Below are 27,736 nucleotides of genomic sequence, written 5' to 3'. Positions count from 1 at the left end.
TTAATTCAGGAATTGAGAGCTCTATGAGTCACTGATCTCTGTAGCAGAAGATGCTGCTGTTTACGTACGTGTTTGTTGTGGGTGGGTTTGGTGTAAGGAGATGTGACAGCATTCCCAGTTTTCTTAGCTGAACTGACTCTGAGCCGGCTTCTCTGAGACAGTTCCATAGGTTGGAGCCCATGGGTTGGAATCCGTCTCTTGAGACAGCTTCCATGGTCCCAGGCTGCCGGATGAGGTCCCAGAGCTGAGTGGCTGTTGCGTGGCCGTTCCAAGCCGGCCCGGCTGAGGCTGGAATAGCCTCGCCTGCGGAGGTATTGAGCCCTGGCTGGGGGACCCAGGCACCGCCAGCGCCGGGAGCACAGCCGGGCTCTGCCCAGCGCCCCTGGGCCGGGATCCCCGCTCCCAGCATCACCCCGGCACCGCTCCGCGGCCCCTCCATGTGCGCCCGGCGCCACGTGACCCGCGGGCCACGCCTCCCGCGCTGCGAAGGGGCGGGGCCTCACCGCTACGCGCTGGGGCGGGGCCAGGCGTGACGCCACGCTCAGCCGGCCAATGGCTGCGCCGCTCGGCGCGCTGGGCAGGGCCACGATTGGCGGGCGGTGATGTCAGGGCGGCGCGGGGCAGCCCGGCCCGGGCCGGGGCACTGCGCGGCGGAGCGCGGCGGGCAGCGGCGGCCCCGCGGAGGTGAGCACCGGGCACGGCGGCACCGGGGGCACCGGGACCGCAGCGGGGGCTGCGGCAGCGCCTGGCGCAGGGACGGGGCCGGGGCCGCGGGAGCGCCCTCCGCTCCGCTCCGCTCCGCTCGGGGCAGCGCATCCCCGGGGCCGCTGCAGCGGCGGCGCTTGGGGAGCGCGGTTCCGCGGCCCCCGGAGCAGCCTCGGGGCTGGGCCCCTTGGGGCAGCGCCGGTGCCCGGGGGTCCGGCGGGGTTTGGCCTCCGGTCAGGGTGCGGTGTGTGGGTACCTCCCGGGTGTTCGCTTCGGGGGGCGCGGGGAGCCGAGGGCGGCTCTTCCCCCGCGCCCCTTACACAGCCCCAGGAGCACGCGAAGGGCTGCAGGTTTGGGGATCAGGGGACGCGGGGCCGGTGGTTGTACCCGCGGTGTGCGCTGGAGCAGGATGTGCTGGGATGAATGAGCTGAGACCGCCGAGAGCCCACAGATATCTGTGCTCCTCCCATGCGTTTCAGGTGAAAGAGGAGCTCTTGGAGAGCGCCCTGAAGCCGGAGGCTGTTCCGATGCCAGCTCCCACCCTGCAGCCTGCTCAGCCCCGTGAGTAACCTGAACTGGGAGCCTGCTGTTGCTTTAAATAAGAGCTCTCACTCCTGCTGCGAGGTGAGGAATCCTCCTGGAAGGGGCCAGCGGTGACGGTTCTGGGTGTTTGGCGGACAGCACAAAACAGGCTGAAGCAAACCCCCCCCAGAGCCTTCAGATTCCAGTTCTGCAGTGCCACTGGAGCAGGTACCAAAGCCCTGGTAGCAAGAAGAGCTCTTCTCAATTGTATCATCTCAGAAACACAGCCCCTCGGGTCTGTTCCCTGCTTCCTCATCCCTCTGAGCTTATTCAGTGGCCTTCATCTGTTTTTCTCTCTGCCTTGCATACCCGTCACAGCAGTTGCGCTGCTGGAAGAGGGATCTGGAGAAAGATGCACTAAAGTGTCATACACCAAGGCAGAAGAGCTTGGATCCTGTCTCAGTGGCTGCTGCACCACACAGCGCTGGGGAGGAGTGAACCTGCTGTAATTCCCAGTTCCTGCAGCGTTCCCTCCGTGTGCTTGGTGTCCTCCATTCCTGGACGTTGCTTGATGGGGATCTCTGCTGCAGGAGCAGTCTCTGCACTCCAAGGCAGGCAAGCAGGGATAGGAGAGGTCGCCTCTAGATGCCGGGAAGGCCATTTGTGTAAGCTCCTGGCAGATCTCCTCTGGAATAGCTGCTGGCTGTAGGCCCACCAAGCCAAGGGTCAGGATAGCCTCTCTGCAGCATGTCTTCCAAGCCAGAGCAGAAGGAGACCCACCAGGCCAACGGGGCTGTGCTGCCCATCGTGCCCGTGGACTGCCGCGCCAGTCCGGAGCGAGGGCAGCTGGTGGAGCCCTCGGATTTCCTGGGACCTGATGGTGCTGGGGTGGAAGTGGTGGTGCTGGAGTCCCGTGCCAACGCTAAAGGGGTGCGGGAGGAAGATGCCCTGCTGGAAAATGGCAGCCAGAGCAATGAAAGTGATGACACCAGCACGGACCGAGGCCCTGAGCCAGCCTCTCCCCTCAAGGAGACCTCCTTTTCCATCGGGCTGCAAGTCCTCTTTCCCTTCCTCCTGGCAGGCTTTGGGACAGTTGCTGCTGGAATGGTGCTGGACATTGTGCAGGTAGGATTGCTCTTTCCCTGGCATGGTGCTGGGCTCTGAATCCTGTCTCTGTAGACCATGGCTTAATCCCAAGCCAGGAGAGACTGGAATGGCACGGCTTGTTCAGCAGATAGCAACTGGGAGGGATCAGTTACCTTGGATGCTGGTTGGGTCAGTGGGTCCCTGGTGATGCCTGGGGCGCGGGGAGGAGAGGCTGTGTCCTCCACCCATGCGTGTCTCTGGCAGCACCTCAGCTGCTTCACCCCCCTCCTGTGCTCTGGAGCATGGAGCTGCTTTGATGCCCACAGCAGAGGGTGAGGAGATGATTTGGATGGAGGAGCAGCCATTTTGGAGCTGTGGCCAACCCAAACTGCTCTGCTGGAAGCTCCTCTGCGTGCTGAGGTGGGGTAAAACCTCTCAGTGTTGGCAGAGTTCAGCTCCTGTGCCCCGGAGCTGTGCGCCCGCAGGGTCGGTCAGGTTTGCGTGGCTGCGTGGCCAGGCAGGCGCTGCTCTTGCTTGCTTTTCCCTCGTGGCTGTTTCCCTGCATGCCTTTGCCCAGTGGTCATCCTTGCGGCTGCTGTTGATGCAACCTGTGGAGTGACTCAGAACAGGAAAGGCTGGCTGGGCTGAGTGAAGCCAGGCGAGGTTTACCAGAACAATCTGCTGCAAAAGAGCCGTTCCGAGCATGTTTGCCTTTGCAGGCTGCCTGTAAACTCATCGTGCCTCTGGCAGGGTCCCAGAGCCAGGGCTCTGAACCCAACCTAAAGCCTTTCCTGGCAAAGGAGCAGCCTTTGTGCTGCGGTGGGCAGGGTGGGATGTTGCTGTGTTCTCATCATTCCTCTGTCCCACAGCAGCTCAGCGTGCGGCTCTGCAGCGTGTCCTGCCAACTCCCGTTAGCCCTGGCACTGAATGAGGCATTGAAATGCCATAGGGTGGGAAGGGGAAGTGTGTGGTCCCTGCCTGCTTGCCTGGGGAGCTGATTTGGAACTGGCTTCCTGGAGATCCAAAGCCTTGAGGGTGCACGTGGAATGGGTTGCTGGTGCACCAGGGTGGCCGGAGCCCTGTTGTGTTGGATGCAGCCCTGGTTAGTGATGGATGGAGGGCTCCATCCACTCGGGTTCCACTGTTTTGGCTACACAGACTAATCAGGCAGCGGTAATTGGTTCCCCTCTGCGAACACAGCAGCCCCTTTAGCCATGCTGTCCCACTGATGTGTCCCTAGGGATTTGCCTCTGCTCCCTTCGGGCCAGGTGACTGCTCCTGTGTGTGCAGTGCAGCACTGCTGGCACAGTCCCCAATCCCAGCAGAGCCCTGGGTTTGCTCCAGCCTTGCCTGCTGCCTGCCGGTGCTTTGCATGGCATGGACGGTATTGCAGGTGGAGGCTGCTCCTGGGGTCCGCATCCCTCTGGAGCTGCACCTCTTGTACTAAGGCCGCTTGTTCCTTGGCATTGTGGAGAGGGAAGCAGCCACAGCTCCAACCTGCAGCATCCCCTCCCCTCGGAGCTGCTGTGAGTCACCACCCCCTTATCAGCTGAGCGAAACCACGCTCCTGACTCCTGGAAACCCAAATGACAGCAGGGAGAGGCATCTGCCACCAGGAAACAGCAGGGTGCAGGTGCAGAGCCTCTGAAAGCAGCGAGATGGAGGCAGCTGAAAGCACCATCCGGGCTTGATGCTGCTTCCGGAGCCTGTAGTGCTGATGGTCACTCTGCTCCCTGTCCCAGCTGGACATGAAGCCCCTCTCCCTGTGGTTCTCTTCCACCTGGAGGCTCCTGTGTGCTGTTATCTTCCCTCCTCACCCTTCAAAACAGCTTCTCTCTGTGCTTCTCAGAGGGGCTGAGATAGAGATACCAGAGGGATACAGGGAGGGAGGAAGGGGTTTTAGCAGCTCAATGTCCTGAACCGAAATCCACCTTTCCTCTTCTCTTTCCCTGTTTTGTGCTCCCCACACAGGTGGGCTCTGGTTGTCCCCTCGGAGCCGCAGTGTGGGCGCACGTCTCTGCAGGGTGCAGGGAGACCTTCAAGCCCTACTGAATGCCTGCAGACCCTTGTTGTGTAACAGCTTAAGAGAGCTGGCAGGAGCCCATGGGGCCTGCTCTTTGCAGTGAGCAAGCTGCTGATGCCTGCACAAATCTCCTTGTTTTCCTTCCCCAAAGATGGTTTTTATTCCTTACTCCAGGAACACCCATGCCTCGCGCAGGGAGTTCCAGCAGCACCAGCTTCCAGCCCAGCCTCCTTTAAAGGGTCATTTACAGCCAGCCCGTGGGCTGACTAATGCCGATGTTCCTTTCCTAGTGATGCTGGTGACCCCCCCGCTCGTCCTGCTGGGAAGCGGGAGCGTGTCGCTTCCTCCTTGAGTTCTAGGTACTGCAAAGGGAAGTTGTGGCGAAGGATTCGTGGATGCAAGGGCAGCCAAAGAATCAGGATGGCTAAAAACAGGCAGAGGAGAGCCCAGCTCGCCTGCCTTGGCGTGACCTGAAAGGAAGCACAGCCTGGATTGCCGCTGTGTTGGAGAAGTATTCCAGGCGGATTCTCCCTCCTGCCTCTCTCAGTGAGCACTGAACTCTGATGCCCCCTGCTTGGGGACACAATGGAAGGGTCTCCAAAGCCCACCGTGGTTTCCTGGTATGCCCATCACAGCGTAGCAGAGAGGGGACCGGGAACATCCTCAGGAGCCGTGTCCTTGAGCACAGAGAGGGTTGTGGCTGTGCCTGAAGGGGCTTGGAGCAAGCTGCTCCAGTGGAAGGGGTCCCTGCCCGTGGCAGGGGTTGGAGCTGGAGGAGCTTTAAGGTCCCTTCAGCCCGAGCCAGGCTGGGATTCTGTGACACATCCAAGCAGCTTCCACCCTTGCCTTGGGGCTGGACATGGTCAGCTTGTCTTCCCGAGCTGTCAGAGATGCTAAGGAGATTTACAATAACTGAAACCCAGTTTTTCCCATTGAGAAGAGGTCCCAGTTCATCCCCATGAAGCATTTACCTGTCCCCTGTGGTCACAGGTTGCTCCCAAATGTCTTTTGGGGCGAGCGCAGCTTGGCTGTGGCGTTGCACAGGACCTGGCAGGAGTTGGTTGCCTGGGGGGTGAAGGCAGGAGGCACAGAGGCTGGAAAACCAAACAGAGATAACACCAGTCCTTCCCCGCAGCCGTGACTTGTGTTTGCTGGGAGGTGTTGGCCAATAGAGCTCCTGGTCCAGAAGGGAATACGTGTCCTGTTGGCTCAGCGTCCTGCTGTGTGGCACTGCCAAGGAGGGAGATGGAGCCCTGCACCGGGAGCAGGAGGCTGTGACCGTGCTCTGTGCTGCTGAGAGCACCGTTCCTGCAGTGCTCGGTGTCCTTTTGGCAGCGTGGCACTCGGGCAATGTGGGAAGCAGGAGTTATTTTGGACGTGGGGCCTTCTTGCCAAGCGTTCCTGCCAACAGGGAACGGGGCAGGGAGGTTTGTGTGGCTGGGGGGGGGGTTAAATGCAGTGGTGTGGGTTTGGAGGGGGTTTGTGTGCTCAGCCTGCAATTACCCTTCCCTCTTTCCTAACTACCCATGGCTGCCTCTTCTGCCTCGTGTCCACAGGAGCTGACGTGGCTGCAGAGCCAGAGGGCTCCGTGGATACCTGCTGTAGGGTGAGGTGTCCTGCCCACGGCAGGGGGCTGGAACGGGATGATCTTAAGGTCCATTCCAACCCAAATGATCCTATGAGAGGTGTAGGTGCAGGTGAGGGAGGTGGAGCAGAGGCCGTAGTGGGGTTTTGGGAGCTGGCAGGATCGGGAGCAGAGGCAACTGCTCCAAAGGGTGTTTGTAGGGAATGGCTCCTCGCTTCTGCCACCGACTGCAAGTATGGGGCCAAGCCTCTCCATCCCTCCCTGTTTTGGCTTCTGTTTGTGTCATGTTTTGCAGTGATTCCTCCTGGGGGGGTTGAGCTGGAAGTTGAAGGCTGAGCCCCTGAGATCCTGGTTTTGGGCTCAGGAACGTGTGGTCACTGCTGCACAAACACAGGAAACCACGGCAGAACCCAAACTGGGGCAGAGGAGGAACTGGGTTGTGCGCTCGGAGCCAAGCACGGGCTCTGGGTCAGTGACACGGGGTCCAAAGCAAAGGATTCCAACAGCCAGGAATCCTGCCCCATCCCTGGCAGTGCTCAAGGCCAGGCTGGACACAGGGGCTTGGAGCAAGCGGCTCCAGTGGAAGGGGTCCCTGGCCGTGCAGGGACTGGGGCTGGAGGAGCTTTAAGGTCCCTTCCACCCAGACCAGGCTGGGGTTATTTACTGGCCTTTGTTTCACTCTTGCAGCACTGGGATGTCTTCAAATACGTGACTGAGGTCTTTATCTTAGTACCTGCATTGCTGGGCCTGAAGGGGAACCTGGAGATGACTCTGGCATCTCGCCTGTCCACAGCTGTGAGTATCCAGGGAAGGAGGGAGCACGATACGCGCTTGGGAAGGGCTGGGAATGCCTCTGTGTGTGTGGTGGCTGGGCAGACACATCTCTGTCAGTGACCGCAGTTCCGCAGGTGGGGAAGGTGCCTTCATTGCACTGGACTCATCCGATTTGAAGGCTTAATAGTCCTTAAGCTTTGCTGGCAGTTCCCTTCCTTGTCCTGGCTGCTCGTGGGCCTGGAAGCTCAGTGTGTGAGCTGCCTTTGGCAGATAGAACTGTTCCGAACTGGCCTGGATCCAGCTTTCCTCAGGAGGAAGCTGGGTGCAGGGATGTCATCAGAGCAGGCTGCAGGCAGCCAGGTTCGGGAGGGCTGGGAGGCTGCAGAGGGCTGTACAGGCAAGGCTGAAGCAGCGGGGACCTTGCAGTGAGAGCGAGCAGGGGGACTGGCAGCCTCTTGAGGTTGATGGAGAGGCACGGCTGGGCATTGCTCTTGCTAGAACCCAGTCTGATTCCTGGGCAACAGGGAGCTCCCTGTGAGGGAAGGGGCAGGCGCTGTTACCCCTCAGAGTACGGGGTTAGTCCAGCTGAAAATGAATTGCTGTGTGTTTAAATGCCTCTGTAACACAGCAGCCTGCCTGTGGAGCTGAGCTGAGCCTGCCATCCTCTCCTCTCAGGGACAATAGCACTCCTTCCTTCTGCAAACCATCTTCTGCAGGAGCATGACAGCCGTTGGCTGCCCGATGTCTCCGTGTTTCGCATGGTGGGAGCACGCACAGCTTTGAGCCTGGCATCTGCAAGGTGTTGGCTGCCTGCTGCCGAGCTCTGTCTCTCTGCTGTGGGTTGCCCTTGCAGCAAGCAGCCTGGTCCTCACCTTGACAGTGCAAAGGAGGTGATGTGCCTTGGCCTGAGAGCACTACCCAGGAAGTGCACTGAGGTGTAGGGATGGAGACCTGTGTGCCTGGGTGGCAGCAGCAAGGGTAGCTAGCAGAGAGCTTAGCTTAGATTAGCTCCCTGCCTCTCAGCCTTCCCCTTCCTGGCTGCTGCAGGAGAAAGCACCGGAGAGTGGTGTCCAAGGTCTCTGTATCTGCTCTCTTGGGTCCTCTCTTGTTCCTTCATCTTGAGCAATGGGGAGATCCCAGCTGTGACTCTTTGCTCCTCAGGGGTTTCTTGTTGGCCTCTTCTTGAGGTGCATTCCTTGATGGCAGCAGAGCCAACATTTTGAGCTGCTCATCCAGGCTCTGACACCGGTCTGTGTATACCCTACGGGATGCTGCTCTTCTCCACTGAACCAGTGGCACATGAGCATCATATTCTGTAGAGTCTGAGGCTGCCCCTGCAGCCCTGGGAAGCAGGGATGCGAACAGCATTTCCCTTGGCTTGCCCTTGCTCCCCAGGGAGGGGACCACCTCCTTGATTCAGCCCTCATTCCGTGCAGGAGCAGGGTACTGGGGATGCTTGTGCCAGCGTCACAGGCAGGAGCTGGGCCATGGCTGCATCCCCTTGGTGCTGGTCTCCTCTCCCCAGGTGCTGCTGGGCAGGACAATGCTGCTGGGTGGCTTCGTGCTGCCCCAGCCCCGCTGTGCTCCGGTGCCAGGGCTTGCAGGGACAGAGCCTGAGCTTTGTGCTGGGAAACAAACCCCTTTGTTTGATGCCCTCTCTGTTGTTCAGGGTCCTGCTGTCCCACACACAGGCTGCTCTCCCTCATGGCCAGCTCGCCCTTGCTGAGCAGGGGCTGAGCTGCGGGGGTGCTTGACTCTCCTGGGATGAAGGCCCTGCTCCGTGCTTTTCCCTGTGGGGCTGGCAAGGAGCAGGCTTGGCAGGGAACCGAGAGAGGACAGAAAGCCCCAGGGATGTGAAACTTTGTGCTCCGGTGGCTGCAACAGGGCCATGAGGCAACGGGCACAGAGAGCACCCGTCTGGCCGTGCTGGGTGGCTGCTGCCTCCTCCTGCCCCTGGGCTGATGGCTGAGGGGTGGCATTAGCCCCATGGGCCAGCACCCAGGCTGTGCCCTCTGCTTTGCTCTGCCCTGCTTGTGCTGCCTCTACACACATCCCTTACCTTGTGCTCTGCCTCTTAAATCAATGCACAGGGGTTTGGGGTGATGAGAGCTCCCCGTGACCCAGCTTCAGTGTGTGCTTGAGCCCAGAACCCCCCCGTGTGCTGGGGGCACCCCCAGAGTGTGAGCAGCAGCTCAGGGAGGGGATCCTGCCCCTCTGCTGCGCTCTGTGGCTGCCCCATCCCTGGCGGTGTTCAAGGACACAGGGGCTTGGAGCAAGCTGCTCCAGTGGAAGGGGTCCCTGCCCGTGGCAGCGGTTGGAGCTGGAGGAGCTTTGAGGTCCCTTCAACCCAAACCGGGCTGGGGCTGTGTGCTGGGATAGGACGATCCCTTGGGCTTTCCTGTTTCTCCTTTGCCCTGTTCTTCCCTCGGCATGGGGAGCCCTTCTGGGGCTTCACAGTGTGAGCCTCGTGCTCCCGCCGCAGGGAAGCAGCCCCAGGTGCTCTCTCAGCCTGTGCCTTCCTCATTAGTGCTGCATTAAGGTACCTCAGGAATTCCTTCGCAATTAAGGATCAAAACTCTCCCATTAGTTAAAGGATTAAGGTCCTGTTGCCAGTGACTACAGCTGGGGTATGTTAATCCCAACCTAATTGCCACAGGGCTGGAATTTTAAGGTCGGGCCTCACATGGAGCTCAAATTCCTGTGCTGGATGTGCTCAGGGCTACTTGTATCCATATTTTGTTAGTTTTCCCCCAGTTCCTTTCTCCTTCCCACTAAACTGAGCAGGATAATTCCCTACAGAGATGGGCACATCCCGGGGCTGGTTGAGAAGAGCTGGCCCCTCTCAAGAGCATGCAGTGAGGAGGGCAGGAAGACGGGTTGTTCACGACTGAGCCTCTCCCTTGTTTCCTCATGTTCAGCTGTTAATAACCCACGATTGGATGTAAGCTTATCCCTTCTTCCCACCATAAAGACCTAGAAGGCGCTAGGGAAGAGCAGAACCCTTGTGCTCTGCCATCACCAGCACCGTGCATCACCCACCAGGGAGTCAGAGCAACCTGTGGCTACTGCGAGCCTGCCCTGTGGCTGCAGCCGTGCCAGGTGAGCCCTGGGCCGCGGCTGCTTCCTGCTCCTCCCTGGCTCTCCACGTGGCACTGCCCTTGTTTACCCGGCCTTTAAGTGCAAGGGAGCCCTTGTGCCAGCCCCCCCTGCCCCTGTGCTGCTGCTCTGGCCTGGCGCCGGGGCTCGCAGCCCTGCGCGGGGTCCCTGCACCCCAACGTCCCTCCTGGCTGCGTGACCCCAGGGGCAGCGTGACCCAGCTGGGCCTGGGCCAGGCTTGGCTTCATCGCCGCTGCAGTGAATGCAGGGAGTAAATAAGCAGCAGTGCGTGACTGTGCCCGGGGACAAAGTGGAGCTTGTTGCCTTCGCAAGGTTGTTCATCAGACGTTCCATTGAGGTCGATTCCCCTCCACGCTCCCTTCAAAACCCCTTCTGTAGCGGCTCTGGCTCCACTCCTGTGGAGTGTCAGCCCCTTCCTGCAGCTGGGAAGAAGATGCTGATGCTGGAACTGGAAACAGGTTTGGTGTCGGAGAGCGCAGTAACCCGGAAGAGGCACTGTCCTTACCCAAGGTGCAGAGCCCGAGTGACAATCCCAGGATGGGCTGTTAGTGCAGGACACACACAGACACAGCCCGTTTCTAGTGAGCTGCTCTCCCCTAAGAGCTAAGGATGCGAGGTCCTTGTTCTTTGCTGGTCCTGGCACAAGCTTGCATAGCTGAAAGGCAGGAATCTGACCGCTCACAAGTGCTAAATGCTGTCAGTCTTTACTGATGCTTGCTGTCCTCTCGCAGGCTAATATTGGCCAAATGGATACACCCAAAGAGCTCTGGAAGATGATAACAGGGAACATGGCTCTGATTCAGGTAAGAAAAAGGAGAACAAAGTGGAAATATGGGCAGCTGGTGCAAGCCCAGTTTCAATGCCTGGGGCTTGCTATTGCCTGTCACTCTTGCACCTCTGATGGGCAGGGGAATGGCACCTTTTTGTCCCACAGCCACCTACCAGGACAGTTTGCCCTGTAGGTTAGGCTAGGTTAGATCCCTGCTAATGCACATGACCCGGTGCCCTGGGTGGCATTTCCCTCAGCCCAGCACCATTCTGCTCTCCAGTCATCTCAGTGAGTGCCTGGTTTTCATTGCAGGTTCAGGCCACCGTGGTTGGCTTCCTGGCCTCCATCGCAGCCGTGGTGTTTGGATGGATCCCAGATGGGCACTTCAGCATTGACCATGCTGTCCTGCTGTGTGCCAGCAGCGTGGCCACTGCTTTCATTGCTTCCCTTGTTCTGGGTGAGAGACAGACCCTGCACACCCCCCTACACCTCTTCCTGGAATGCTGGGTTCCCCTTGGCCTCATCCCGTTCTCTCCCTCTTTTTGGCTGCAGGCATGATTATGATTGGGGTCATCATCGGCTCCAGGAAGATGGGGATCAATCCTGATAACGTCGCCACGCCAATTGCTGCCAGCCTGGGGGATCTCATCACCCTGGCTCTGCTTTCAGGGATCAGCTGGGGCCTGTACAAGGAGCTGGGTGAGGAGCAAGAGAAGGCCTTTGTCTCTCCATGGCGCTTCCATGCACTTCTGCATCTCCCTCTCATTTCACCCTTTATCCTTTCTGTTCTCGGGGGGTCTGGAAGCTACCTCAGTCAGTGGGACCCAGTCAGGGCTGAAAAGGGGAGGAAAGAGCCCTTCTTACTGCCTTTTAGCTGCAGGCAGTCCTGGCAGTGCTCTGCACGCTTCCTTCTCACCAGGTGAAGTGGTAAGGGAGAGCTTGTCCCCTTCCAAGCGCCAGGGGCTTGGCTGTGGCTAAAGCAAGGGAGAAGGCAGCTTTGGATCCTGTCTTCTGTGCTGTGAGCTCCAGCTGGGGCTCCCCGGTGCCGAGCTGCAGCTGCAGGCTCCAGACTTCCTCCTCCCTCCCCTCCACCTTCCTTCCCTGGCACTGGCCAAGGGATGTGACTCAGCCAGGTTCAGCCAGAGGTGAAGCAGCCCTGGGAGGGCTTGCCCAGGAGTGGGAATGAGCGGTGGAAACTGAAGAGATCTCACTTGGGAGGGCACCAGGAGAAGGAAAGGCCACGTCCTGCAGAGCTGAGGTCCGGTTTGCCAGCCCTTACTGGGGTCCCTGACTGGCAGCGGGGTGTAGGCAGGTTTGGGGGGCTCAGCGCCCCACCTCGCTGCAGCAGGATGTGCCCTTGATGTGCTGCCTCTGTTTGTTTCCCCCTCAGAGAGCAAAGCCTACGTGAATCCTTTGGTATGCGCCTTCTTCATCGCCCTGCTGCCCATCTGGATCATCATTGCCAAGAAGAATGCAGCCACCCGGGAGGTGCTGTACTCTGGCTGGGAGCCTGTCATCATTGCCATGGCCATCAGCAGGTAGGGATTCCTGGGAGTCCAGGGCCTTAGCGACGTCCCGGCTGCTGCACAGGGCATGGGCCAGGGAGGAAGCAGGGATCCTGTTTAGCACAAGAGCTCCCTCTGCCCTCGGATGGGCAGGATTGCTTTGGGTTATTGCACTGCCATGAGCTGCACATGGGGCGGTTTAGGCTTGGATGGGGTTTGGAGCAATGAGAGAGGATCCTGCTAAAGCTGGCTTCTCTTATCAAATACCGACCCTTCCACCCGTGCGCAACAACCACCGCCGCAGGTGCGTGTTCGGGGGTGTCTGCCGCAGCCCTGGCTGCACGCGCCGAGCCCTCTGTGCCTCGTGTGGGTGGCTCCCACTGAGCTGCCAGCGCTGAGCTCTTCATCCTTCCCTCTGCAGCGTCGGGGGCTTAATTCTGGACAGAACGGTCTCGGATCCCAACTTTGCTGGCATGGCTGTCTTCACTCCCGTCATCAACGGTGAGCTCTTCCCGCTCCGGCCCTGCAGTGCTTGCAAACCGCTGCAATCCTCCCGTGTTCCCCATTTCGGGCGCTTTCAGGACACTTTTGCCAGCGCGGTGGCGTTTGGCTGGAGCTCTGCAGCCGCCTGGCCCCCCCAGTGCCGCCCTTCCCCGGGGAGGCTGCGCCCTGCAAGGCGTTTTCCAGGGGTACTCCTCGTTCCCTGCTTCCCCCTGGCTCCTGGAAGGCCCCCATCCCCCAGGCTTGTGGCACCTGGTGACACCAACATTTGTGTTTGCAGCTCGGAGCCAGGAAATCCCATCGCTTTTGACCTCCCTTCTGCGGAGAGAACCAGGAAAACTCCTTTATTTCATTACCCGTAGCAAGAAACGGGGTTAGTTCTGAGCCAGCGCATCTTGGGGCAGTGGCTTCCACAGCTTCCTACAAAGAACAGTAACTTTAAACTGCCTGTGTCTGTTTGGGTGCCTGACCCATCATTTTGCTTCACCTCCTTTCCTGCAGTGAAAGCTGCAGTGCCAGCATCGCATCTGTGTTACGAAGGGGCCTCAGGGGAAGCTGTAGAGCAGCGTCCTTTGTCCCAGCTCTTCACATCGTGCAGAAGTGGAATCCGGGTCAAAACCAGGCTGGGCTGTGTGACTGCAGCACCTGGCAGGTCCGGGCTGGTCACCGTGGCACCTCTGCTGACTGCTCTCTCCTCTCTGCAGGTGTGGGTGGCAACCTGGTGGCAGTGCAGGCGAGCCGCATCTCCACTTACCTGCACATGAGTGGGATGCCTGGAGAGAGCCCGGACACAGCCCCTCGCAGGTGCCCCAGCCCCTGCACCACCTTCTTCAGCTCAGGTACCTGGAATGGCTTCGCTTCTGGCTGAGCTCCGTGCGGGTGCTGGAGCAGCGCCATGGGCAGGGGTGCCTGGAGCCTGCTCATCAAGGGATGTGGCTTGAGCCGGTCGGACCTCAGCAAAGCTGCTGTGCGAGAGGGCAGAGCTGGGCTGGGCATCCCCTGCCCTGCGAGCCCTCCCCTCCAGATGGGTCCAGGGTACCACAACCTGCCTGGAGGCTGCTGGGCTGGGGAGCTGCAGCGCCAGGAAGCCTCTCGCTGACAAAGGCTTCGAGCAGCTCTGCGGCTTGAGGCCCAGGGACAGCCAAGTCCTGGCACCTCTGCCCCGAGCGCTGCTGAGCTGTCACCACACCAGCCGCAATCTGCAGTGCAGGCCTGAGGGGCCAGCGCGCAGGTCCCTGCTTTGGGTCTGCCCGTAGCTGTGCTGCCTCTTCCCCCGGAGCCCAGGGGGCTCAGAGTTATGCTCAAGCCTATCTTAAGCCTGAACCCGTCTTTGTTCCCTTGCAGATGTGAATTCTCGCTCTGCTCGTGTGCTCTTTCTCCTGGTGGTGCCCGGACACTTGGTTTTCCTTTACACCATCAGCTCCATGCAAGGAGGACACACGACGCTCACCCTCATCTTCATTGTCTTCTACATGACAGCAGCGCTTCTCCAGGTAAGCTGGAGTAAGGGGACACTGCCACGTCCTTCAGTGGCAGCTGCACTCCTGAAGGCACAGCCACAAGCCCTGTCCCCAGGTAAGTGGTCCACGTGCTAGGGAGGCTCTGTTTGTCAGAGGAGCTGGTATCAACCTGAATACATCCTGCTTTGTTGATACCTGTACACACAATTCTTCCTTCCTGTCGTTCTTGGCAAGTTTGGGATCTCTCTTTTGTCTCTTTAAAGCCCTTCTGCTAGCACCAGTGTTTAACACACAAGAGGTGCTCTATCCTCTGTGGTGCTTTAGCAAGTTCAAACCTGCTGGTGAGGAAATCAGGCTGTGGAATGAGCGGGGACCCCTGTGCCTTGTGTGGCTCAGCCAGCCCCATCCACAGTGCAGGGGTCCAGCAGCGTCCCGCAGGAGCCTGGCTGCCTGTGCTGGAGGGCAGGAAGGGTGCCCTGGCCGGGGCAGCTCCCAAAGCCAGCCCCACTCATGGGAGCTGTGCCGGGTTCCAGTGCCCCCTCGCAACAGCCCAAGCCAGCGCGAGGAGGTGACTCAGGGCATCCGTCAGAGGCAGAGCTAAGGCTTGGGAGGATCCACTGCAGGTTTCTTCTGTCTTTAGATACCAGTACAGCCTCCTGGCACTGACGGGGAGGAGCATCCCTCCTGGTGGTTCCAGCTGCTGGGAAGCTGCTCTTTTATTTCTGGATTAAATATTTCCTGTACTTCTGAGTCCCCTCTTTGCCCAAATCTCTTTAAGCTTATTCTGGTTAGAGCTGAAAACAGAGGCAAAATTTAGACTTTCTTGTGTTTGAGTTCCAGTGTTCTCCCTTTTAAGCCTAAATTCGACTGTGGTGTGAAGCGAAAGAGGAATAGGGCAGAGGCTGGGAGGGAGCAGCTCTGCTCTGGAGCCAGGCTGAGAGAGCTGGGCTGGGGCAGCCTGGAGAAGAGAAGGCTCCTGAAGGGGAGACCTGAGAGCAGCTCCAGTGCCTGAAGGGGCTGCAGGGAACCTGGAGAGGGGCTTGGGACAAGGGCCTGTAGGGACAGGCCAAGGGGAACGGCTTGAACCTGCCTGAGGGGAGACTGAGCTGAGCTCTGGGGCAGGACCCAGCCAAGGGGGTTCCGAGCTCCCACCGGCTCTGACCCCTCGGGATGAGGTTGTGTCTCTGAGGCGCTCCCATGAATCCTGGGATTGCAGCGGTCGGGATTTGTGGCTGATGTGGCTTCTTCTCTTCCTGCCCCCCAGGTTCTTATTCTCCTCTACATTGCTGACTGGATGGTGCACTGGATGTGGGGCAGGGACCTCGATCCGGACAACTTCTCCATCCCATACTTGACTGCTCTGGGGGACCTCATTGGAACAGGGCTCCTTGCTCTCAGCTTTCACGTCCTCTGGCTCATTGGTGACCGGGACTCTGATGTGGGAGACTGATTCCCCCCTTCTCCCAGCTCTCCTCCTCCTCTCCTTCTGTTGTTGTCGTTCTTATTCCTTCCCCTTTGCTCTTTGCTTCCTCCCCCCAAGCCTCGTCTCTCTCGAGACTTCCTCTTTGATACTGGATTCTCATTATTTTCAATGGGAATTTTATGTGGTTTCTATTTCAAGCCAAGTTTGTACAGAAAATAAATCTAGTTTTAGGAAGGCCGAAAGCCCCGAGCGTACCGAGACAATCACCAAGTGCAATTGCATCAGCTGTGTCGGAACCAAGGCTCCAGTGAGGCTCCTGGGCAGTTGGGTCACGCAGGGAGCCCCCCCCATCCCTGAAGGTGGAAAGCTGCTTCTTTCGCTTCATAAGCGTGTTAAATAGTGAGGGAAGGGACTGGGTTTACTCCACAGGCACCTCCTAGCACAGTGCAAGCTCATGGCTGAGGCCGCTGCGCATCTCCTGGTGCCCTCCTCCCTCTCAAATGCCCCTCCTGTGCCTGGCACCCAAAGCACACGAGTCCCTGGCAGAGGGGTTCTTGAGGATGCTGAGGAGGAAGGGTCCCCTGTGCCAGAGCCCCCATCGCTGTGTGCCCACGGGGGAGTGAGGGCTTTGGGCTGAGGACTGCAGCTGCTCTCTGCTGAGCCTCGCTGGGAGCTGGCTCCAGCCCCTGCCACACTGGGGCTGCAGAGGCCGAGCTCTCCCCATCCATCCTTGGCCCCTCTGCCTGCCAGCGCTCTGCTGGAGCACTCGTGGGTCCGGTGTCCCGGCTTCCCTTCGTGCTCCCATGGGCACAGCCCTGGTCGTGGCGGCTGCGCTCCGCAGTTGGCTTTCCTGGAGGAGCGGATGGAAAACAGGAGGGAGGTTTTATCAGCTGGGAACTTCACCCATTGCGCCGGGTCGAGGTGATGTGCTCAAGCAGGGCTATTAAACAGGCTCCAGGGCATGAGTACCACTTGAACGCCCAAGTGTGGATGTGGGGAAAGCTCCTCCCATCTGTTGGGGTGGGCAAACGCAGGGTATCCCATGGGATGTGGGGTCAGTGCTGCACTGCCTGAAGCTGGGAGCTGCCAGCATCTTCCCGAGTGCTAGGGGATGGCTGCAGCACCTCGCATCCCAGTCCTGGAATGGCAGCCAAGCTCTGGTCATAGGCGGCTGTGCTGCAGCTCTGCTCCTGGCCTGGACACTGCCCATCCTCGTGTGCAGCTCCAGGGTGGAACTTGCAGGCTGTGGATGTGGTCTCTGCTTCACCCCTTGCTTTAAGTGTGTTCCTCGCAGCAGAACCCACTCGTGCTTGGCCTCATCTCCCCGTAGGTTGACTTCTGTGTCTCTCATGAACCAGTGCTTGTCTTCTCCTCCTGGCTTTGTTCCCCCAGCGCTGCGCATCTCTGCTCGGAGAGTGGGGCCGTGCGGTGCTGGGAATGCGGATCCTCACCCGGAATGGGGCCAGGCTGGGCTGGAGCGCTCCTTGTTGCCCCGGTCGCTTCCTTCCCCAGAGGGTGCTCAGCATCGGAACAGGCTGCCCAGGGCAGGGCTGCAGGCACCGGCCCTGCAAGTGCTCACAGCCCATGGAGACGAGGCCTCGGTGCCATGGGGCAGGGGTGGCCTCGGCAGTGCTGGGACGGCTGCACTGGATGAGCCCAACCCCAGCCGGGCCGGTGCCTGCTCCCCTCTGCGGCTGCAGAGGATCCTTTCCCGTTGCAGCGGGGTGTAAGCGGGTGCTGCTGCTGTGCTCTGGGGCAGAGATGGGAGAGGCTCTGATCCGTTCTGGGGATGCTTTCCCCTTCCCCTTGCCCCATCGGGTTTGCTCTGCTCTCCTCACCCTCGATCACGCCATGGCCGTGGCTCTGACCCTCGTGCTCTGGTGCCGGCTGCTCCCAGCTCTCCTTTGGCCACAGCTCTGCTCAGACCAGAAACCACCCCCCCGTTCCCCTGCAGCAGCTGCTGCCCCCCCGTTCTCTGCCCAGTGCTGAGCGGAGGCCCCCCCCATGAGCACCTTTGTGTGGGTACAGGTGGGAGCCTCTCCGGGTCCCTTGGGTGCCGCAGGGCTGTGTGGCTCCCCCAGCCAGGAGCCCATCGCTTGTGATCTCCTGCAGCCCGAGCATCGCTGGGGAGGGCCGGGGGGGGGACGTGCTTGGAAGCTGCCTGGGGCTGGTGCGAGCCCTTTCCCCCGCTGCTCTCCTGCTGCCCGCTCGCCGGCCCCGCGCTGGAGTCGCCGGGTTCCTGCTTCTGTTCAAGGATCGGAGCCGTTGGTTATTTACAGTCCCGGGTAAATTCTGTTGGTGAAATAAAGAGGACCTTTACTTATGCTGACTCCGGTGTCTCCTTCGCCGGCTTTAAGGCCTCTGTTGGGTGACGCAGGGTGTGAGGGGCCCGTGCCCCCAGCAGGGGCTGGAACTGGATCATTTCAGGGCCTTCCCAACCCAAACCATTCCGTGTTTTGCACCTTTCGCTTACACCGGAGCTCCGGACGCGCACCGGAATGAGCTTCCCAACGCTTTCCTAAGCAGGAGGAGCGCTGGGATGCGGGTGACCGATGGGGTTACCCCTGCTGGGCCCCAGGGAGGTGCGTCCTGTGCTGCTGGGTGTGAGGGAGCAAACGCTGCTGCAGCCCCTTAGGGGCACCGTTAGGGGCACCCTGAGCCCCTCGGTGGCGGCTGTTGCGGGGTCCCCGTCCTCCCTGGGGCAGGTTTGGGGCTGTTCGCCCTCCCAGCGCAGGGCCCCCGGCGGCTCCCGCTCCTCGCTGCCGTGGGTCAGCCCCACACACGGAACAGCGGGGCTCGGAGCAGCCTGGAGCCGGGGAGGGGGGGGGCACAGGGACCGGCCTGGGGATGCGGGGGCACGGAGCTTGGTGCTCTTGAAGGGCTTTTCCAACAGGGTTCAGTCTGCGAGCGCATGGGGCCGGGGCGCAGGAGCCCATGGGGCCGGGGCTGGGGCGCACAGTGCAGGATACGGGGGTGCAGGGACACGACCTCCGCGTCCGGCCCCGGCAGCGCCGCTTTAAGGCTGCCGTTCAGTGGAGCGTCACGTGACCGGCGCCACGTGACGGCGGCGGCCGCGGTGCCGGTGCGGGATGGGCGCCCGGGACCGGCTCTTCAAGGTGCTGGTGGTCGGGGACGCGGCCGTGGGCAAGACCTCGCTCGTGCGGCGGCTCGCGAGCGACAGCTTCAGCCGGCACTACAAGAGCACGGTGGGAGGTGAGGCCCGGACCGGAACCGGCCCCCCCCGGGCAGGGAATGGAACCGGCGGCGTCGTGGCAGGGACGGGGGGGGGTGAACGGCGGCGCGGCACCGGTACCGGTTGTGCCGTGTCTGCGGCTCCAGCCTCACGTGACCTCAGAGCTCGTCCGGCTCACGGGGAGAGCTCCTGCCCCGGAGCTCAGCTCAGTCTCCCCCCGGGCAGGTTCAAGCCATTCCCCTTGGCCTGTCCCTACAGGCCCTTGTCCCAAGCCCCTCTCCAGGTTCCCTGCAGCCCCTTCAGGCACTGGAGCTGCTCTCAGGTCTCCCCTTCAGGAGCCTTCTCTCCTCCAGGCTGCCCCAGCCCAGCTCTCTCAGCCTGGCTCCAGCGCAGGGATGCTCCAGCCCTCGCAGCATCCCCATGGCCCCGCTCCAGCAGCTCCAGGTCCCTCCGGTGCTGGGGAGTGGGGAGGCCGCAGAGGAGCAGCCCCTGACGCGGTTTCCTTTCCTTCCCGGGGGCTGCAGTGGACTTCGCGCTGAAGGTGGTGCAATGGTCGGAGTCCGAGACCGTGCGGCTCCAGCTCTGGGACATCGCAGGTACCCGAAGCTCTCCGTGGCTTCTTCTGTTCTCTTTCCCTTGTCCCCTTTCCCTCTCTCCACCAGGATTCTCCTGCAGGGCCAGGGCTGCTCTGCTCCGCGGGGCTCTGGTTTGCAGGGGTAATTTCAGTGCTCAAAGCCCACCCGCAGCGCAGGTGATCAATGCATCGCCTCTTCGGCCCTGTTTCAAAGCCAGATCAGAGCGAACGGGAGAAGGGCTCATCTGAAGCTGGGTTTGTAACACCTCAGCCACGAGGCTGTGTTCAAATCCCACTTTCTGGCAGGACAGCCGGGAATCATGGAATGGGTTGGGTTGGAAGGGACCGTCAAGCTCCTGCAGCCCCTGCCCCGGGCAGGGACCCCTTCCACTGGAGCAGCTTGCTCCAAGCCCCTGTGTCCAACCTGGCCTTGATTCTTGTGTGGAGCAGCTCCAGGCTCTGCTCCAGCTGCTGGGATCCGGATCTGTGCAAGCGGAGCCAGAGGATCCCTTGGGAGCACCCAGGGCAAGGGGAGACGTGGGGCTGGGTCGGGAGCAGGGGGTGCTCCAGGAGGCACCATTGGATGTGATGAAGCAGAGCGAGGAGCACCCGCTCTGAAGCAGCAGCTCTGGATGTGGAGGGGGAGGAACACGGGGCCGCGGTTTCCTCTGCTGGGCCGCGTGCTTCTGGAGTCCCTAAAAAAGCAAGCAGGAAGGGGAAGTCTGCAGCAGGGAGCTGGGGTCAGCTGCAGCCCCAGAAGGGCATTTGAAACCATGGGCAGCCGAGGGGCCGGGCGACACAGAGCTCTCGTGGTGCCCTGGGCAGCAGGGGATGGCCACAGCGATGGTCCCCGCACGCTGCTCCCCACCCCTGAGCTCTGCAGAGGCACTCGGGTGGCTCGAGGGGACTCGAGTGCGGAGCAGAGACGGGGCTGGATGGGAGCCACAGGGAGAGCGCGAGGCTGAGGGAGGAGAGGTCAAGGGAGGGGATTGTGCTGCTCTGCTGCAAGGGCTGGAGCGGCTCTGCTCTGGAGCCAGGCTGAGAGAGCTGGGCTGGGGCAGCCTGGAGAAGAGAAGGCTCCTGAAGGGGAGACCTGAGAGCAGCTCCAGTGCCTAAAGGGGCTGCAGGGAACCTGGAGAGGGGCTTGGGACAAGGGCCTGTAGGGACAGGCCAAGGGGAATGGCTTGAACCTGCCCGAGGGGAGACTGAGCTGAGCTCTTAGGCAGAAGCTCTTCCCTGTGAGGGTGCTGAGGCGCTGGCACAGGGTGCCCAGAGAAGCTGTGGCTGCCCCATCCCTGGCAGTGCTCAAGGCCAGGTTGGGCACAGGGGCTTGGAGCAAGCTGCTCCAGTGGAAGGGGTCCCTGCCCGTGGCAGGGGTTGGAACTGGATGAGCTTTAAGGTCCAATCCAAAGCAGTGTGGGATGCTGCTGTCAGAAATGCTGTTTCTCACCATGCTCCTGACCCTGGGGTGTGACATGAGCGCTCTCAGTGCCCCCATAACATTTCCCTGTTATTTAAGTGGAGGTTTAGTGCCAGCTGAGAACGCGATGTTCTGGGATAAACGTGTTCTTTGCATGAACAAACCTGGAAATGATACCTTGGGGGGGTAATTTTTGTTCCCTTTCGATCCCAAGGGCAGGAACGCTTCACGTCCATGACCAGGCTGTACTACAGGGAGGCCTCCGCCTGCGTGATCATGTTCGATGTCACCAACATCAGCACGTTCAGCAACAGCCAGAAGTGGAAGCAGGATTTGGACAGCAAGCTCCTGCTGCCCGATGGGAGCCCCGTGCCCTGCCTGCTGCTGGCTAACAAAGTGAGCAGCTCTGCTTGTGCTCCATGGGCTCGGGTGTGCAACAGGGGTGCGAAAGGGAAGGAGACCCCTTTAGCAAGGAGCTGTGCCCAGAGCTGCCCCATAGCTTGCGGTCTCTTTAATCCCTTCCTTAACTCCTCGCATGTTCGGCCTCTCCGAGGGTTCTCCTCGGACACTGGCAGGACTTGGTGTGCGAGGCACCAAGATGTTATCAGCGGCTCTCTCCCAGGAGGCAGCGCCTTGTGCTGCTGGATGCGGCTCCTGGATTAGGAAGCTTTTGTGTTGTGCTCTTTCACTTGCAGTGGCCTGGGTGGGTTGTGGGTGGTGCTGTGGGTGGTGCTCAGAGGTGCCCGAGGGATGCCTGGCTTCGTGGGGATCAGGTTTCCCGGTGAGGATTAGCTGCTGCCTTTCCATCGTCTGTTGTCCTTTCATTTCAAGCCTACCTTTACGCTCTTCCCATGCCCGCGCTGGCTCAGCAGCTTCCCAGATGCCGCCTGAGATTTGCCTGCTTTGAGAGAGCCTAAAGCTGGAGCCACCTCAAAAACGTGATGGGTGGGCAGGAGAGTGGCTTCACAAATACAGCATTCCCTGATGGCTGTTCTGAGGTGCCCAGTTTGCTGCGTTAAGGAAACCTGTGTGACTGACACATTGCACTCACCTAATACAAGCCGTTACCATCTGTATTGAATCCCAGACTGGTTTGGGTTGCAAGTGACCTCAAATCTTCTCCAGTTCCACCCCCCTGCCATGGGCAGGGACACCTTCCACTGGAGCAGGCTTTCGCCCTGCCCCTTCCCAGCACACAGGTAACACAGGTTACCTTTACAGGTAACACGTTCCCTTGCTACCCAGAGGCCAGGCAGATTTTGGATGAGTGACAACGATTCCCTGTACCTCCATTCCACGCGTGCTTGACTGAGGCGTGTCAGCATCTCCGAGGAGATAAATAGATGGGTGCTTGCAACATCCCATTAAGAACCTTGCCCTAAGAGCTCTCTATCGGTTGTGATCTGGGAGCTGTGATGGGCTGAGCCTGCTGCCTGCCTGCACACAGGCAGTGTCTGCTGAGGGGCACAACTCCCCTCCCAGCGGAAGAACCAAAGAGCTGAACTTCAAATGGTTCTTATTTTCCAGTGCGACCTCTCCCCATGGGCAGTGACAAGAGAAGAAGTGGATCGGTTCAGCAAGGAAAATGGCTTTTCTGGCTGGGTGGAGACGTCTGTGAAGGAGAACAAGAACATCAATGAGTGCATGAGGTAGGCACAGTGGCTGGCAATCCACCAAAGAGCCGATTCCCTCTCTCAGACACAGCTGCCTTTGAGGTGAGGGAGATGCTGTCAGCAGGTAACAAACAGCAGCAATAAACCACAAGTAAATCTCCCAAGGGAACCTGAATTCTGAAAGGTCAGAAGCTTGCTTTCTCCTTGGTTAAGCTCTGATGTGCTTTTGGTGACAGAAAATCATTTGAACAATACCAGTGAAGTTTTTTCATATGCTGGCCTCTACCAGGAGGATGGGACTTGTTGTGCAAAGGTGTTAGAAACTCTTTGGTGGTGCACCAGTCCTTCAAGGGAGGATTTGGTCTTGTCTGAAAGGTGTTAGACTGGGGTTTTGCACCTGGAAGGTGGGCAGTCAGTACATAGGGAGCCTCTTGCTGTGTCCCAGTCCTAACCTGGACCCAAGGTGAGGTGGTTGCTGTGTTACCTGCTTATCGCAGGGGTCTTTGACGCTGTCAGGTAATGGCAGTAGCGCTGTTGTCAGTGCTCTTGGGTTCCTTAACCTGCTTGTTTAGTGAAGGTCTGGAGTTCTGTGTCCTGCCGGAATGAATTGCTATTGATCTTTGCTGTAGTGCTGGCCCGGTGCCTCCTGTTAAACCCAACCCAAACCAAACTCACGTGTGTTTGTCTTCTAGAGTCCTCATTGAAAAGATGATGTCCTCATCCGCTGGTGATGGAAGTTCCTCTGCTGCTGGCAGCGGGGATTATATTAACATAAAAGAGCCATCCCCGCCCGGCTGGGCTTGCTGTTAGAGCACTGACGGGGCCATCTGCTTGGCTCTAGCAGCAACCTCCTCCTCTTGTTATCACCATTGTGTTTTCCTAACCTGGCTGTCAGTGGTTTTGGGGGTATTTCTGTTCCATGCTCACGAGCTGCCGTGTGTTCAATGCAAACTCCTCCTCAGCTGAGCATCGCTGCAGTGACTTGGAGCAAGGAAAGAAGAGAGGAGTAAGAAGATTCCCCTTGTGTAGTAGCAGCTGGGAGCTCCGCTGCTCATAAAGGAGCACGGTCCGTGTTCAAGCAGGTGGCTTGGATTGATTTTAACTGATTTGGAGCACTTCATCCCCTGCCACGTGCTGGCCTCGAGCAGGGCAAAGGATGGCAAAGGTGTATTTTTAATACTGTCGCACCTTTTATTCCCCACTGCCTGCACCCACCATACCCGAGTGCACCAGTCCCACGTGTTGTGACCTTCATTCCATGCGCACTCTCTATGCCTCTGGATTCCCAGCGTGGGATTGCAGCAAACTCTTTACTTTGTGCTTTGGAACTGCAGATTTCTGCTTACATGTCCTGGAGGGACCAACACAGCTCTTCATTGCCAGTAACTGCCCTTAGGGTGGGAAGCCAGATGTGGATGAGCTGGTGTCCTGTGCAGCCAGACCTGTGAAATCACCAGTGTGATTTGAGAAATGGGGTAGCCCAGCCCTTCCTTTTGTACATCCCAACTGTGGTGCTTTACAGCAGAGACCTCAGGCTTTCATCAGGAATCACCCAGTTGCCTCTGTCTGTCCTTTCTCACTCAGCCTCTGCCTAGCACAATCCCTCTGCTGACACTTTATTAGGGCACGGATAGCAGAATGAGGAATAGGTTGTAAACTCCTTTGTATGACAGAACATCCTTTTCCCTCTTAGCACACCGTGTAGCCTGCCATCTCAGATAGCTTTGCAACTAACTGCTGAGGAATTGCTTCCCCACAACTGTTCTGTAGCCAGGAGTGACTTTGGTGGCAGGGCTGATGTGGGACAGGGAGCTCCCTGAAAGCCCTCCTGCTGGGTTTAGTGGTGCAAGGGGGAAGCAAAGGAGAAGACTTTGCAGGACAGGAGGGAAATGAAGGACACGTCCCCAGGTACTCGCTGGTGAGAGTGGTTCTTGCCAACAAGAATAAGTGTGTAAAAGCTCACTAGATAGTTACCGTGTTAAATTGGCTTGTCCTGATCCCTGCTAAGGGAGAGCTGTGTTTCTCTGGCAAAGTCTTCCTCCTGTCTCTCTTTGCTGATTTTCTATCATCTGTGGAGGGAGGAAGTGGTAAGAAGGTTGGTTGCCTTCACTGAGCACATTGAAATGTGGGGTTTCACTCTCTGGAGTTGAAAAGGATTGATAGGAAAGAGTAAGGGCTGAGAAATGGAGAACTGCTTCTGTGTTCCACTGCGTTCATGTCTGCGCTAGGGTTCTGTTGTGCAAATGGTGCCAAATTTGGGGTTATAGGCACTTAAACATACCCTTGTCTCTGCTGTTGTAGAAACATGTGAAACGTGTAGAAGTGGTTAGTGACCAAATGGAACTCTCTCTGGTTGAATTTTACTTCCTAAATATTGTGTTAAAAAGAAAAAAGTCAGTTTTTTAATGCTATATTTCTAGTTCTTTATGAACATGGGGAGAAGGGTCTGTTTTTTTAAAGGATTTCTCATGAAACCATTTAAGCTTCATGTTTTATTTATTGCTTTCTCTCTATGCACCTCTAAAATGTTTCAGCAAAGAGACCAAGTGTTAGAGCTGCCCTTACAATGGGGAAACAGGAATCTCTGCCCAGGACCCAGTCCCTGAGGTCAGAGCTTGGCACTGAAGATTCCTAATTCCTGTCTCCATGATCCAGCTGCTCAGCCCTGTGTCCTGTAGGAAAGTGCCTTTATACCTTTTGTGTGTCAGTGTGGGACATGCCAGCGCCTCTTTGGGGTCTGGACCTTCTCACCTGGATTTCTTCTTCCTAAGTGCCTCTCAAAAGCAAGCAGAAAGCCAAAGAAAGCTCTTTCAAGGTTTTCCTCTATGATACACGATTTCTGCTCAGCCCGGTGGGTACCGGTGTGTGCCTTGGCCTTGGTTTTCCTCCCACACTGGTTGCTGCTTGTTCACATCTGAACAGACACAGCAGCCAAGTGGCAGAGAGCAAGTGTGCACAACGGAAAAGAGCCGTTGCTTGAGATGGGCATAACCCAACCAGACAGGAAAAGGATCTGACTGTGCACATGTGTGTTCTCAGAGGACATAAGGTGCTTAAAAAGGCAACCCAACCCCTCTTTGATTCAGTGCTGTGAAACAGAGGGGTTCAGCAGTGCTCCTTGCCGGGGCACGCGGTGTGGGGAGAACACTGTGAGATGGGTTGTGCCCAGCTTGTCCTGGTGGAAATAATTCTGGCTTTTCAAACACCTCAAAGGGAAAAGCCACCTTGGAGCAAAGCCGTTTCTAAAAGTATTTTAACCCAAGAGAAGTCTCGCTCGTGCACATGGAGAAAAACTTGGTTCTTTCAAATATGAAGCAGAAAAGCCTCAGCTCGGTTCTGATCAATGTGCTCACTGCAGCAGGAATGGAAATGCACTCGAGCTCCCCTTCTGCTGTGCCTGCTTTGACTTTGTACTCGCTGGGTGACTCTGAGCCAACTGCACCTATTTCCTTCTCTTCCACGTGGTGTTTCTCATGCCTGTAACTTTCATTTGTGGTCGTGGGACTCCAAACCACATGAAGTGTAAGGGTGTATTTTATACATTGATGACAGCACCCTGGGGGGCCACAGAGCTGGGAATGTTCACTGTAATTGAATGGCAAAGTGTGAGGGAAGACTGCAGTTCAGAAATAAGCCAATAACAGTAAAACTTAGCCTTGTTTTGTTTGGTTAAACCACTTGCTGTTACACAGTATTGTAGAGACAGGGTTCTGATTACTGTAATGTTGCATATTACCATGTTGATTATAAAGAGGTTTTCTCCGTCTCAGTCACTCACTGAAGCAGTGTTGCAGGGGTCTGAAATAAAAGCTTGATGTCGCTTATGGTGGTGGTGGTGCTTTCCTGTCTCCGCAGTCCAAACAATTGGGTTCACAAGTTCAGCCTAGAACCAGGGTATGTACAAAACACAAGGTGTGAAGGGCTCCGTGGTGCCAGCAAAGCAAAGCAGATCCTTGCCACTGAAATCCCTTTCGTTCTCCATTCCCCCGTTCTTACTGACCTGCAGGCAGGACATCAGCTGGCAGAACTCATCGCTGACTCAGGCCTCGTGGCTTTTAATCCAATGGAGCCCGCGCCGAGGAGGAGGAAGAGGAGTCCTTGATGTGGTTGTTGGTAACACACCTTGCTTAGGGCTCAGGAATTCCCGCAGCGTGCTTCGGGGCTGGCTCTGCAGGCAGTTGCTCCGAGTGCTCCCCTTTCCTTCCTGGTCGTCTTTGTCCCCAGCGTCGACTTGCACTGAGGACAGAGCGCGTCTGAAGTGAACAGGAAAATGGCAGCAGTTCCAATGGAGGCAAGTTAAGCAGGGCATTAAATGAACCCAAATTACTCCTATAATGAGGTAAAAAGCTGGACATAGTTGTACTGTCAGGTAATCTTAAAAACATGGGTTTGGGTAGTTTTTAATGAAACAGAGGAGCGAGCCTCTCTAAAGGCAAAGCAAAGCCACCTTGCAATGGCAGAAGCTGCTATTTTAATGGACTGTGGAGTAAGTTCTGTTTTTCCACGGCCAGTGCAGCTCCTGTTCTAAACAAAAGGAGTGATTCGGGGGTTTAGGGACTTTAAAGAACCCGAAACCTTGGCTGGACGTGGGAGAAGTCGTCGCGGTCTTTGTGGGGAAAAGTGATGAAACTGGTGCTGGGAATGAAATCACCCTGGTGAAGCCGCTGTTCTGTTTCTTCAGAAGAAAAGGGTTGCCCAGCGGATCTGCGTAACGAGGAAGCGATGTGCCATAAAAATAAAGGAATCTGTGGGTTTACTGCAGATTCCATCACACAACTTGATAGGGGCCTGTAAGGGCAGGCCGAGGGGAACGGCTTTAACCTGCCCGAGGGGAGCTGAGCTGAGCTCTTAGGCAGAAGCTCTTCCCTGTGAGGGTGCTGAGGCGCTGGCACAGGGTGCCCAGAGAAGCTGTGGCTGCCCCATCCCTGGCAGTGCTCAAGGCCAGGTTGGACACAGGGGCTTGGAGCAAGCTGCTCCAGGGGAAGGGGTCCCTGCCCGGGGCAGGGGCTGGAGGCGCTTTGGGGTCCCTTCCACCCACCCCGTTCCCCGGATTACCCGGGCCCCGCTCGGGGCGCCCGTTCCTGGCAGCTCCCCGCTTCCCCCGCCAGTGCATTCCCGGCGGCAGCGCCCCAGGAGCGCGTCCCTCAATGGCGGCGCTGCTGCATGACAAAGGCCGCCCCTCGGCACCAACCGCCCTGCCTAACCCGCGCCAGGCCCGGCGGCGCCCGGGGCAGGCCCGGCCTCAGGCGGCCGGGGCCCGGCGGCCGCTGCCCCGCGGTTTCCCTCCAAAACCGCGCCGGGCCCCGCGCGGCGAATCTGCGGATGGGGCCCCGCGGCCCCGCGCGCCCCGGGGCAAGGCGGAGCGGGGCGAGGCCGGGGCCGCCCGGAGCGGGGCCGCAGCCCCGGGGCCCGGTGGCGAATCTGCGGCGCGCAGCGGCTGCGGCGTGTGGGGCGGCCTCGCCCCCC

At 58.6% G+C, this 27,736-nt stretch overlaps 2 protein-coding genes and 1 long non-coding RNA gene across 5 annotated transcripts; 2 read left to right on the top strand and 1 right to left on the bottom strand.

Annotated features, from left to right (window-relative positions):
• Positions 1 to 1,371: 1,371 nt before the first annotated feature.
• On the top strand, positions 1,372 to 15,712 carry SLC41A1 (solute carrier family 41 member 1). 2 transcript variants are annotated; one of them, XM_065698045.1, is made up of 10 exons: positions 1,372 to 2,352; positions 6,609 to 6,716; positions 10,544 to 10,615; positions 10,894 to 11,038; positions 11,134 to 11,280; positions 11,972 to 12,119; positions 12,508 to 12,587; positions 13,292 to 13,426; positions 13,932 to 14,080; positions 15,312 to 15,712. In XM_065698045.1, exons 1-10 carry the CDS (start codon positions 1,975 to 1,977, stop codon positions 15,495 to 15,497), a joined length of 1,548 nt encoding a protein of 515 aa, XP_065554117.1. In that variant the 5' UTR covers positions 1,372 to 1,974; the 3' UTR covers positions 15,498 to 15,712. The 2 variants fall into 2 exon arrangements, with proteins under 2 accessions (XP_065554117.1, XP_065554118.1); XM_065698046.1 differs by lacking the exon at positions 1,372 to 2,352 and adding an exon at positions 3,116 to 5,763.
• Positions 15,713 to 18,505: 2,793 nt separating this feature from the next.
• Positions 18,506 to 26,094, top strand: RAB29 (RAB29, member RAS oncogene family). Of its 2 annotated transcripts, XM_065698326.1 has the most exons (5): positions 18,507 to 18,683; positions 19,188 to 19,259; positions 20,872 to 21,053; positions 22,185 to 22,306; positions 22,963 to 26,094. In XM_065698326.1, exons 1-5 carry the CDS (start codon positions 18,560 to 18,562, stop codon positions 23,078 to 23,080), a joined length of 618 nt encoding a protein of 205 aa, XP_065554398.1. In that variant the 5' UTR covers positions 18,507 to 18,559; the 3' UTR covers positions 23,081 to 26,094. The 2 variants fall into 2 exon arrangements, with proteins under 2 accessions (XP_065554400.1, XP_065554398.1); XM_065698328.1 differs by lacking the exon at positions 19,188 to 19,259 and having other exon boundaries at positions 18,506 to 18,683.
• Positions 25,554 to 27,709, bottom strand: LOC136023656 (uncharacterized). The gene is made up of 4 exons (XR_010616654.1): positions 27,326 to 27,709; positions 26,846 to 26,974; positions 26,271 to 26,523; positions 25,554 to 26,153 (listed from the first exon to the last, which is right to left on the bottom strand). It is a non-coding gene; the product is annotated as an uncharacterized LOC136023656 (long non-coding RNA).
• Between the last annotated feature and the right edge of the window lie 27 nt (positions 27,710 to 27,736).

The sequence above is a fragment of the Lathamus discolor genome, chromosome 19 (genome assembly GCF_037157495.1).
Source record: "Lathamus discolor isolate bLatDis1 chromosome 19, bLatDis1.hap1, whole genome shotgun sequence".
NCBI classification, from domain to species: Eukaryota; Metazoa; Chordata; class Aves; order Psittaciformes; family Psittacidae; genus Lathamus; species Lathamus discolor.
This window is presented reverse-complemented; position numbering and strand designations above follow the sequence as displayed.

Coding starts and splice junctions, on each gene's coding strand:
- SLC41A1 (XM_065698045.1), top strand. CDS start 1,975: ATGTCTTCCAAGCCAGAGCAGAAGGAGACCCACCAGGCCAACGGGGCT. Junction 2,353..6,608: donor TGGTGCTGGACATTGTGCAG/GTAGGATTGCTC, acceptor TCACTCTTGCAG/CACTGGGATGTCTTCAAATA. Junction 12,588..13,291: donor CTTCACTCCCGTCATCAACG/GTGAGCTCTTCC, acceptor TCCTCTCTGCAG/GTGTGGGTGGCAACCTGGTG.
- RAB29 (XM_065698326.1), top strand. CDS start 18,560: ATGGGCGCCCGGGACCGGCTCTTCAAGGTGCTGGTGGTCGGGGACGCG. Junction 18,684..19,187: donor CTACAAGAGCACGGTGGGAG/GTGAGGCCCGGA, acceptor CGGGGGCTGCAG/TGGACTTCGCGCTGAAGGTG. Junction 21,054..22,184: donor GCCTGCTGCTGGCTAACAAA/GTGAGCAGCTCT, acceptor CTTATTTTCCAG/TGCGACCTCTCCCCATGGGC.